At 48.5% G+C, this 12,373-nt stretch overlaps 1 protein-coding gene across 2 annotated transcripts in view; it reads left to right on the top strand.

The window, feature by feature from the left end:
• LOC144798443 (cytochrome P450 2D17-like) overlaps positions 1-12,373 on the top strand; it is a 670,897-nt gene that overhangs the window by 504,182 nt on the left and 154,342 nt on the right. For both annotated transcript variants that reach the window (XM_078669319.1, XM_078669317.1), the window contains exon 8: positions 8,342-8,483. In XM_078669319.1, coding sequence (XP_078525445.1) covers positions 8,342-8,483 — 142 coding nt within the window. The remainder of the gene's footprint in view (positions 1-8,341; positions 8,484-12,373) is intronic.

Below are 12,373 nucleotides of genomic sequence, written 5' to 3'. Positions count from 1 at the left end.
GGTCTGTATGGAGCAGCGCTTGCATGTGTGGGAGCACTTGGATGGCCATCACATTACTAAGGATTTTAAAATCCTTGTTTTACATGGACAATAGCTGAAAAGCCTTAGTGGGTTCCTATTGTATAGTTACCTTCGAGAGGGGAGCAACCAGTGCTTTTCTAATGGCAGCTGGCATTTCTGCCTTTCCAGTGCTTTGTTGCACATATAGGCCAAGTGTGGTGCCAGCAAGCCAGCATACATAGAGTAAAACTCCGCTGGTAGGCCATCGGGCCTAGTGTCTCTCCTCATTCAATGTCTTTAATAGCACCCTTAATTTCTTGAGGTGTCATGGGCCCTACTAGCTCCCACACTGCAATTGGGATCAATCCCCATAATCCCAGAGGAGACATGCATCATCCAGCAATTCCTTCGACCCTCAGTCTGTCTCTCATTTAGTCCAGGGTAGTGCTCCTGGAAGGCATTATTATTATCAAGTTGGGAGTACACCTGCCATCCACCCGACTGGCTCGGGGATGTAATAGAGGCCCCTCATGTCTCGGGACAAACCAGCCACACCAGCAGTCTGACACCTTTACCCTTTCTAACATGGGCCTTAGCAACATATTCTGTGTAATTACAACACCGGAGTGTTTCTAAAAGGGTGTTATTATGTTCCCTGGCTTCCGCTAAATGCCACCCCAAAACAGGGTCAGTGTCCACATATTTTTCTGAATCATGAATAGTCCCATCCAATGCCACCAATTCCCGATCGAGGTCTCTCCGGACACCCCCATCACGCCCATTCAGTGGCCTCTGACAACCGTCTTAAAGGTATCTCATTCAATGAGGCAATCAGAGGTCATGTCCCCGTTATGGGCAAAATTGTTCGAGATGGCCTCCTGTAGGTCATCCTGATAAGTATCATCTTCTAAGGCACTGGTAGATAGGGGCCAAAGGGGATCACCATCTCCCCAATCGCAGACCTGTCAGAAGCAGGCTGCAATCCGAGATAGTGCACCCAGATATTCAGTGTGAGTAGCAAACTGAGAAAAGGGCACTGAACATACAAACAAATAGGCCAGAATAAAAGGAGTAATCCTCTACCCACCCTAATGTGTCCTTCAGGGATCCTCAAAACCCCACCTGGCAGCCCAATCCCTGAACCCCTTGGCGAGCCTCTGTGCAGGACACCCTAGTGGTGGCGGGGTTGAGCAATCAAGGGTGGTATCCGGCACACATTTAAAGTCACCCTCAAGCATTGTACTCCCTCCCTGGAACATACCCAGCTGCGCTTACAAGCGGGTCTATAAAATCAACTGGGCCTGGTTAGGGCGATATGCACACCTAATTGTCAAAGGTCTACTATCAAGCCATCCCTCTACTAAAAAATACTTGCCATTATTGTCCACCTGAACCTACATGCCTCAAACGGGACATGCGCCTGGACCCAAATTAGGATGCCCTGCGCATAGGCGGAGTACCCCGTGGCATACACTTGACCACTCCAAAGCCTCTGGAGTTGCTGCGCCTCCTAAGTGGTAAGGGGTGTCTCCTGTAAAAGAGCAATATGTATTGCCCTGTACTTAAAAAACATATGTATCTTATACCGTTAGGCAGTTTTTCCCATACACGAATGTTCCAAGGCACAAAATTAAACTCAATGTGTCTCATGACTCGTGACTATATTCATGCAGTGCAGCACAGGGCAAACCCCACAAATCATACAGAACCTGATAGATGATCGCCCCACCGCTGGGACCCAAACATACAAAGAAACTCCCAACCCCAGAGCAGTGGGCAAGGGCCAGCTGATCAAACGTAGGCATGACGAAAAAGGTATGTGTCTTGAAACTGCTATACACTAATCGGTGGATATGGCTGTGCGTGGGGGGCCATATAAGTGTCCCAGACAGCACACTCCAACATCCTCACTGGGCCGGCAACATAACAGCCGTTCAACTGCAAGTTAGCATACCAAAGACAGAGCAAGAGAAAGACAACTATGTCTATTCACATCCATTCAGGAATCACCACCTCAGGCAAATTGACAGCAAAAGGAACAACATTAGGCATGTGAAAGTATCCAAGAACCTCAGCCAACAGCCAGGAGGAACTCAGCCCATTCACATTATAAAGGCACAGGGTCCCAGTGAGGTTTAATTATCATACAAGTGTTTGCACATCTCCTCCCCACCTGTGCCTCTCTCTAACTACCATACAGTTGAAAGTTCATAGTAAGTCCTCTGCGGCCTTAGGAGTCACATGTGGCATGCTCCACTTACTATCAGTGGCATTGTTCGAACTGGAGACCACAGAAAGGGCATCCAAACTTGTCCCTGTGTCTGCGTCAACAGTCCTGTCGCAGGTGAGGCTAGTCACTGGCAGCAGGGCTGCTACTTTATTCTGGACTGTCTGGGCCTTTGTTGATCCCTGTGCACGGCCCACACTTGCTCAAACCCCACAACCTCTCTGCAGCCTCTTATGTCAGCCAGATCAATGTTGAGGTGCACCTCCATTTGTCCCCTCTGCCCTGTACTTGTCCAGCCACTCCCAAGTGTCCCTAGGAGTCAGAAAGATGTGTGTGGTCCCCTCAGAACTTAGCAAGAAATAGAAGGGAGTATCTGAGGTCTGCCTCCCTCAATGCATGTTTAACCTCCAGAAACGAAGCCTGCTTAGCCAGCACTGCTGTAGTAAAGTCCAGGAACATAGTCACGGCTGCATTGTCAATTCTGGAAGGGGCCATCGACACGTGCCTTTTGGAGTAGGGTGTCACAGTCCCGATAGTGCAGGACCCGGACCACCATGGTCCTCGGTGGGCTCCCTGGAGGCAGGGTCTCACAGGAACTCTGTCGGCAAAGTCAACAGCAAAAAAAGGAGAGAGGGCTTTTAGGGCTACCTGTGTTTCCATTCAGTGTTCCAGATATGCAAGCATATCTTTACCTTCAGCCCCCTCAGGCAGCCCTATGATCCACACTTTATTGCACCTAGTACGACCCTCTGCAATCTCGCTCTGCTCTCCAGGTTGTTCACCTATTCAGTAAGATCTGCCATCTGGTGTTGCAGTGACTGTTGCACCGGTCACAAGGCCAGGGGCCCCCAGTATCCAATTTGTCCCCCCGGGACAGGGAAACAATGACCACCAGGCATCTTTTGCACAAGGCATTCCAATCAGATCCCCTCAGGCCTTGCACTCTGCCCGACGCTGCCTGGTAGACCCCACACTGCAGGCCCCCACTGCTGGTGTCCCCAGGCACCGAACTAAGTCACTGGGGGGTTCCCCATTCATAGAGAGTGCATCAGGCTGGTACAGTGTCCAGTGGGCCCCCAGTGTGGTGACTAGCCGCGCTGACAAGTCAGAATTCCCTCGCAGGTCAAAAGTTGCCTAAAGTCGCTTTGAGTAGGTAGGGAAGATGGCTTCTCATGTAAGTGGTGGTTTTGTTAGGCACGCACCGTGTCCTGTCAGCCCCGTGCGTACCTCCAAAGCAGTGCCCAGACCAAGGCACTGCTTTTCTGCGGGCAGAGAATTGTCCCTCCCCTTTTGGGAGACAGTTTTGGGTAGAAAGGGGGCAGGGACTCAGAGATGAGGTTGACCCTGCAGCCCTTATTTCTGGCCATATCTAATGTTTCTGTGCTGCACCATGGGGAAGGGAGAAGGCTGGCTTCCATGTGTCTTGCAGTAGGAGAGAAAAGGGCGAATATGCTTACAGGCAGGAGATGAAATGCAGAAAGGGCCAGACTACCCTCTTTGGCATTTCCTTTGTAGGCCGTAAGATAAAGATGCTTAATATAAGCTGATGGGTGCAGGTGGGGCCCAGCTGCAGTCCTTTTAGGGACAGGTACATATTTTAAACCATCAGACTGTAAAACAGAACAAGAGAGAGAAAGGCATAAAGGGTGTGGGCAGAAGGAGGAAGGAAATATGGAAAACAGTGAAAAGGGAGAAAGCAAAGATGAGAAAGAACCTGCAAGAGTGGGATAATGTTGAGGGAGAGTATGTTGGTGGATGTAAGAGTCAGCAGCTGAAATCAAGAGTAGGCAGCCTTTGTATTCAATGACCTCAGCATTCACCAATGATGCAAATGGAGCTTCTCCTCATCATTTGGCAATAATGGAGGATATGGGAGAGAAGTTGGCCTAACGGCTAGGGTGGTCAACCTCGAATCTTGGGAACTTGGTTCGAGTCTCGGCAATGACGCTGAACATCTGTGATTCTGGGCAAATCACTTAATCTCCCCATGCCAAACAAAAATGAATGTGTCCTCATGTAATGCAATATGCAAAGCCCTCTGATATCCGATTCTGGTCAAGTTCGCGCTATATAAAACTCTAAAAATAAAATAACAAATGGAGGCAAGCTTCGACTGGGCATGCATTTGCCAATGTTGCATGTGAGCTTCTCCTCTGCATTTGACAATGATACATGCGAGCGTCTGTTAAAAAATAAATAATTGGGTCACCTGCACTTACTCTTTTAGAAATTAAGCATACTGCCAACCCAACTGTGCCCCCATGGCTCCCTTCATCTCTTATCCTCCTGTAGTTTGCTCTGTTTGAACATTTTTGGACTGATTTTAGGTTTCAATGTCATGCTAAAGGCAGCGGAGGTGATGGCCAAGCTGCTGTTACCAATGATAATAGAATGTTAGCAAAGGATTCCACAGGCTGCAGATTATACAGGGTGGTAGGCAGGTCCCTCAGCCACCCTATTTCTTGGTAGGTTTCCCTAGAAAGTGATCAGAAAGACCCTAAACACACACAGGGCAATGTCTAATAACAGGTCTGAGACCTGGAAAATACTCCTTTTTGGTTGGCAGAATTACTCAGTTTCTTTTGACTGAGTGTTTCGCTTTTACTCTTCCTCATGGCACTAGTCTTCATGTAAAGTTATTTATTTGCAGATTTATGAAAATCATTGCAATTTTAAGCCATACAAAAAAAAATGTGATTGAAGTTATTGCTAAAAGAAAATTACTTTATTGGTAAAAAGAGGGTTCATAAATTAAAAAGAGCTTACAATGGGAAAATAGTGATATAAAAAGACTTTGGGCCCCATACATCAAACTAAAAACAGGTCGCAAACTGGCATATTCTCAGAATCTGCCCCTTTGCAACCGGTATTTTTGCATTTGGGATGCATCATCCTAAATGCAAAAATCGGAAATTGCGATTGCATTTAAGGAATCGCAAAACTGCGATTCCTTAAATGCAATGCTAGAAGCAATTTTGCTATTAGGAGGCGCAAATTACCGAAAAATAAAACAGGTCGGTAATTTGCAAAAACTTTGAAAAGTGCACTAAAGAGCATTTTTCTGCTCAACATGGGTGCACATTACAGTTTCAGGGGTGCAACAGGGTGTCCTTTTGACACCCTTGCACCCTTGAAAATTGCATGCGCAATTTGCAAGTACCTAAAGGGTACTCGCAAATTGTGCATGCCATTCCCATAGGAATGAATGGAAGGCCATTCCTTAATTGCGATTCGCAATTTGCAACTCGCATTTAAGGAATGTTTAGGAATTACAATTTTTATAGCGATTCCTACATGCATAGGCTTTTGCGATTCCTTAATTGCGATTCCTTAATAATCGCAATTAAGGAATCGCAAAAGCCTTCTTTGATTCATGTGCCAGTTTATGACTGAAAGTTCAGTAAGTGCTCCATGACCAGGTTTTTACAAATGATTTTGTGCTAACTTCTGTTTAAAAAGGCAGTTGAGAGACGCCATGTAATTAAAAAGAAATTAATCATTGGGGCGTTATGCTATATCAAAAAAAATAAAAAGGATCCTCATGCATTGCAACCAGTAGTCCATAAAGTGCTTCATGCGCAGATGCTCCCATGAGGGTTTTTCAGTTTCAACTTGGGAGACCTCAAGCCATTTGCGGGCTTAGCGGGGGTAAGTTTAGCCAGACTTGGTTGGGTGCTGAGTCCTCCTAATTGATGGTTACGTTTTTTAGTATTGGCAGTTTATGAACGAACCAAATCAGTTTACAAGTGCAAAAGACTGAGGCAAAAAAATAAAATCCCTGCCCTGCAATGGCCGTTAGTTGTCTGAGGTGCTCGAGTTTGCTGTTAATAGCTTGTTCAGTTGTAGTAAGAACTTGGCGGCCTTACAGGACAGCTGTATTGATTTTTTGTTCAATAATGTCAGCATTGAGCCACTGCAAGATCTTAACTCAATTCCCCTAACGGCAGGGCATAGTGATTTCTGTCTGTCCGTGACGAAATCTGATTTTAAGTCGACAAAACAGGTGTATAAGTTGGAGGCCTCATGGGCTACTTTTTCAATCATGCGAGTAAAGGCCAGGAGATTGATAGTTGTATTCAGTCTTCATGTATGTATGTATAGTTTATGTGAACCAGGGTCAGAGCTTTTTACAAAATTCCAGCACCAATCATCACGACCACATATGCCTATATCATCAGAAAGTACCCTCAGTGCATTGGGTTTGGGATGTGACCCATATACACCCACTTTGGCGGATAGCATCCACCGTTACTAAATTCCAAAATGACCCAGCACCCGAGTAAATCGTATTTTTATGTGTATAGCTAATATTGTGCAAGTAATGTTTAGCGATGAAAACAAATATCAAACAGAAAAGACTTCCCAAACATAATTATTAATCAGTCAGATGTCGTGATTGTAGTCAATTCAAAATCTTTATTGATACACAGTTATCCTCCTTATGCTTATTTTTTTTTAAAACACCAATTGCTTTGCTGCCGACGCGTTTCATCCCTCATGGGACTTGTTCAGGGCTAATTAAGAATTTTTTTCTCTTATGTGGTCGACCAGTGTGGCTCCAGGCCTGTGTTACCCTCAAAGGTGATGCATATGATATGTTAAGAATTGTCAAATAAGAGCTTTAGACGTTCTTCCCACGGTTAACGTATCTCCGTATTAGTGTGCCCAATCCTTGTAAATTTCATCTCGCTCTCGTCAGTGAATAGAGCAATGCAGCATATCCGGAGAATGCCACATTGCGCTATTCACTGACAAGAGCGAGTTAAAATTAACAAGGATTGGGCACACTAATACAGAGATACGTTACCCGTGGGAAGAACGTCTATAAGCTCTAATTTAACGTTTCTTAACATATCATATGCATTGCCATTGAGGGTAACACAGGCCTGTAGCAACACTGGTCGACCACATAAGAGACAAAAATACTTAATTAGCCCTGAAGAAGTCCCGTGAGGGATGAAACGCGTCGGCTGCAAAGCAATTGTGTGGTGTTTTAAAAAAAATAAGCATAAGGAGGATAACTGCGTGTCAATAAAGATTTTGAATTGACTACAATCAAGACATCAGACTGATTAATAATTATGTTTGGGAAGTCTTTTCTGTTTGATATTTGTTTTCATTGCTAAACATTACTTGCACAATATTAGCTATACACATAAAAATACGATTTTCTCGGGTGCTGGGTCATTTCGGAATTCATGTATGTATGTATTTATGTGTGTATGTATGTGGTATTTCTTTTATTTTGGCTTTAGAAGGAACCAAGCCAAAAGGCAGCGGAGCACTGTGCAGGATCAAAGACATGTTCAAAGTCAACCAGTGGTTGGAGATTTAGCTGGTTGTCTGGGATATTAATCATTTGTGAAGTAGTGTTCTTTAAAGGGTGTTTCTTCAATGTGTAAAATTTCCACCTGCAGGGATTTCACCTTTCATACAAAACATGAGCATAGTATTTGCACTATTTTTCATTTGATTTTTAATTCTGGGAATAGCCATTAACTGCCTATTTGATACTCACTCCCCTATATATTTTGAGAGCTAGGCCTTGGCAGAGTAGTGGCGGAATAGAGGCTAGAGGTTCCCTCCACCATGTTTGAGCCTTCAAGTATCATGAAGCCAACCTTCAGTGAGGTAGGAACGTCAAACACTCCTTAAGTTATCATTGGATCTGCTTTTAGGTAGATAGCTAAGCCCAAAACCTTCTTGCCAGAAATGCTGAGGGATATTGGAATCATCAGACACCGTTTAACGGGCGTAAGGTCTCACACAAAGGGCGATTTGTATAGGGTCACTGGAAAGTCCACAAAGTTGTCCATGTCCCCCACAGAAATGTAATGTCTCCTATAACCCTGGTGCTGTCCCTTCCTATGCCTGGGTACACTAGCTGAGGCGCTCCTGGGATCACTAGCAAGCTTGCACAGCCATGCGCAAATGTAAACCTGTACTTCTGGACGCTCTCTTTCTTTAGTGAAAAAAATCCAATACAGCAGCAGTATGAATGCTATGACAAAACAGAGCTTTCATTTGTATTATTTCTTGCGTAATCAGAACCTAGCATATTGTAATAATTAATCATGCCTTCCTTATAACCTTATTTTGTTTCTTACCTCTCAGGGAACAGCGGTGGTTACCAACATTTCTTCAATTCACTACGAAGAGTCTCTCTGGAAGTTTCCACATGAATTTAATCCTTCAAACTTTCTGAATGACAAGGGGGAGTTTGAGAAGCCTGAGGCCTTCATGCCTTTTGCAGCAGGTAGATTTAGCTCTCTTTTTCCTGCTAATGCAATAGATCATCAAGTGACATTGCTGTTGCCAAGGTTTCGCAAAGCTGTATCGCTGTTGTCAAGAGACTTTAGCACATTGAATAATGAAAATATAGCAGAAAATAATGAAATGATTCTACAAACAACCTTGACAGTGATAAAAGTTGGATGTGCTATAGTTAAATAGCAGCAAAATTAATGAGACACACAGAGATGAGAAAAATAATGGTGTGAACCATTTGTGCAAGGGTTTAGGAATGAACTGAGTGCGAGTTTGTTTTGATATAAGAGACATGGGGTTGTAGACATGGGGATGTCTACACCACCTACGGAATCAAAGTCCCATCGCACATTTAGTCAGGGGGAAGACACTGTAGAGAGCCACCCGGCCTCTAAACAACATTGTATCAACATACACACATGCACGCCTTCACCCTCGGGACGGGCACGCCCGAGGTATATAATAAAAGCGCGGTAGACCGCTCTGGGTCTTTCCGGCGTACCTTATAGCCTGTGTCTGTGTCCAGTCATTGTGCCACAAAGATACTGCGCGAGGCCCGGACCCCGCGCACTACACTGGTGACGAGGCCGGTTCCGCCCCCGCGCGTGCCTGGCCGCCCTGGAGCAGCCCGCTCCTGTCCTGCTCACCGCTGCCTGCCGTGGGCTTCCTGGCGTCATCTCCGGCCGCGGAGCTCGTCCGCCGGCCTGTCACCCCTGCTCAGCAGCGGCTCCCGCCCACGCGCCTCCTGGGTCGGAGCGTGTTCAGCCGGCGGGAGCTGCCCGGTGAGTCCTTCCCCGCGGCCCTGCCTGGCCCCCCCCGCGCTTTGCGTGCTGCCGCCTGGGGGATCTCCCTCCGTTCTGCGCGCAGCGCGAGCGCGCCTATCTAGACGCGCTGCCCCGGCGGGGGAGGGGCGAAGAGGGGAGACGCTGCACGTCAGCCCCAGGGCCCGTCCTCACGGTGCCTCCACCGCCTGTCTGGCCCTCTGCTCCGCTCGCTGGGACCTGCGCGACGGTGCCGGCCTGATCAGGCCCTGCTCACGGTGGGTCACTCTGAAAAAGAAAAAAAAAAAAGGGACAATAGAGGAAAACTTAGTGCAGCCATATCAAGAAGGGTGATTACATTAATCAAGCACTGGCGAGTGCAACTGCTGTCTCGCCTGGGGATAGTAACTACACGGTGGCTGATCACCTACAGTCCACGCCACTTCCACTGCTACAGTCCACGCCACTTCCACTGGACAACGCCCGTGAGCGTCCATCTGCCCCACTAAGCACTGGTCACCTGCGCGACCGTCTGCCCACCTATCTTTGGACTGCGCAACCTGCGCAGGGGTGGAGTGATCCACAAGAGAGGTCGCCAAGATGTCCGACCCCGCCACGAGTGGCACACCCGCCGCGCCAGCCACGACGGCCGCGGTGCCAGGACCTGCTGGCCTTCCTCCACGGCAAGACGCGGGCTCCCACGTGATCAGTCATGCCCATACCGGGGCGGCCCCCATCCCGCCGATCAGCGAGACTGCGGACCCTGCAACTGCGGCGCCGCGATGGAAGGCATGGTTGGGGCGTTTGAACCTCTACTTTAGAGGAACCCGAGAAACTGATGATACCGTAAAAAGGTCTCTATTGATCCTCTATGGAGGCCCTGAAATATACGACCTTTTCGAGTCTCTCCCAAACACCGGTGAGGATGACGACTATGATGCGGCGGTAGCCGCACTGAACACCCACTTTGACCCCCAGGTGAACACCGACTACGAAAAGTTCAAGTTCAAGCGGGCATGGTAGACTGAGGCTGAGTCTGTGGACATGTATTACGCGAGGCTGCGCCGGCTGGCCAGCAGCTGCCCATTCGCCGACCCGCGTGAGGAAATCAGAGACCAAATCATCGTGGGGTGCAAATCGAAACTGCTCCGAAAGCTCATACTCAGGCAACCGGGAATCACCTTGGACGCCATTCTTGTCCTCGCCCGCTCCCACGAACTGTCGGACTCCAGAGCAGACGAAATGGAGCTGGCGCTACGGTCTCCCATCGCCCCGCAGGCCATGCCCAAAATGGCGCCCATCAAGGAGGAAACCGTTGACGCAATACAAAGAAAACCGTCGGGCGGAAGACCTAGGCAGTGGCAACCCCGAGACGCTCAGTGTGCATACTGTGGAGGAGACCATGCCGCGACTGCCGTATGCAACGCAAAAGGAAAGACGTGCTCAAAGTGCGGCAGGCTCAATCATTTCGCTGCCGTGTGCCAAGGAGGAAGATACAGACCCAATGCACAGAGGTCGCGAGGCGGATATGGGCCTCGATCGGCGACATCAAGAGTGAGACAGCTATCACTAGAGCCAGAGCACCCGCCTCCTGACACGCAGGCTCAAGGCCGGAGGCCGTATTATGAAGATGAGGAGGACGATGAGGTGTATGTAGTATCCTATGTCAGCAGGGTTGCCACCAGGAAGAGGCCACCACCCATGTGCACAATATCTGTGGAAGGCTCCGAAATCAGAGCACTTATTGACACGGGAGCTTCCGTGAATGTCATGGACTCTGACCAGTATGACCAAATGTCGCCCAAGCCTACTCTCAACCCGTCGAACGCCCGAATATACACCTATGGTGGCACAGAACCCATGCCGCTACGCGGCGTCATCAGCACCACCATTCGCAATGGAGAGTACACGACGGAAGCCAGGTTCCACGTAACCGAAGGGAAGAAAGGTACATTGCTTAGCTGCAACACCGCTGAAGATCTGGGACTGGTCTTCTTCGCCAACCAGGTCCACCAATCACACGCTGACAACATGCTTGAAGAATTCCCTGCACTCTTCAGTGGTCTCGGAAAGCTCAAGGGCAAGAAGGTCAAGCTGCACATAGACACTTCCGTCCGTCCTGTCGCTCTGCGACACAGAAGAGTACCATTCAACCTCCGCGCTCAGGTGGAAGAAGAGCTGAAGAAGCTCGAAGATCTCGACGTCATCGAGAAAGTATCGGGACCGACCCCATGGGTGTCTCCACTGGTGGTAGCCCCCAAACCCAAACAGCCTGGCGCCATCAGACTGTGCGTCGACATGAGACTGCCAAACACAGCCGTGAAACGAGAGCGCCACATCACGCCCACTATGGACGACATCGTTGCGGACCTCAATGGGGCGAAGTGGTTCTCTAAGCTCGATCTCAATGGGGGGTACCACCAGTTGGAACTTGAACAGAGCAGCAGGTACATCACGACTTTCTCCACCCATGTCGGACTTAGGAGGTACAAAAGACTAAGCTTCGGAGTGTCGTCAGCGGCCGAGGTGTTTCACAACGCGATTAAGGAAGTTCTATCCGGGCTGAATGGGGTCATCAATTTGAGCGACGACATTCTCATCTACTCACACACGCTGGAGGAACACCATGCTCATCTCAGAGCCACCCTACAAAGACTACAGGAGCACGGACTAACCCTTCACAGAGAGAAGTGCTCGTTCTACCAGGAAGCTGTAGACTTCTTCGGCTATCGATTCACGCGCGAAGGGCTCCGGGTCGACCCAAAGAAGGCGGAAGCCATCCAGAATGCCAGCACACCCCGGAACTCTACTGAAGTGAGGAGCTTCCTCGGGATTGCCACGTACTGTGGCCGATAAATACCCAACCTGGCCGACTTGGCCGAGCCCCTCCGCGCACTCACAAGACAGGATCAAGAATGGGAATGGACGTGTGCAGCGAACCAAGCCTTCCAGGAAATCAAGGCAAGCCTCCTGGATAAGGCCACGATGGCCTACTTCCAACCTCGTAGGAAGACCGAGTTAGTCGTGGACGCCAGCCCGGTAGGACTCGGCGCAGTTCTACTGCAGGAGTATGGCCAAAATGAGTGGAAGCCAGTAGCGTATGCGAGCAAGGCCCTCA

Source organism: Lissotriton helveticus, chromosome 12 (genome assembly GCF_964261635.1).
Source record: "Lissotriton helveticus chromosome 12, aLisHel1.1, whole genome shotgun sequence".
NCBI classification, from domain to species: domain Eukaryota; kingdom Metazoa; phylum Chordata; class Amphibia; order Caudata; family Salamandridae; genus Lissotriton; species Lissotriton helveticus.
Note: the sequence above shows the minus strand (reverse complement) of the source record. Positions and strands in the feature narration are given on the sequence as shown.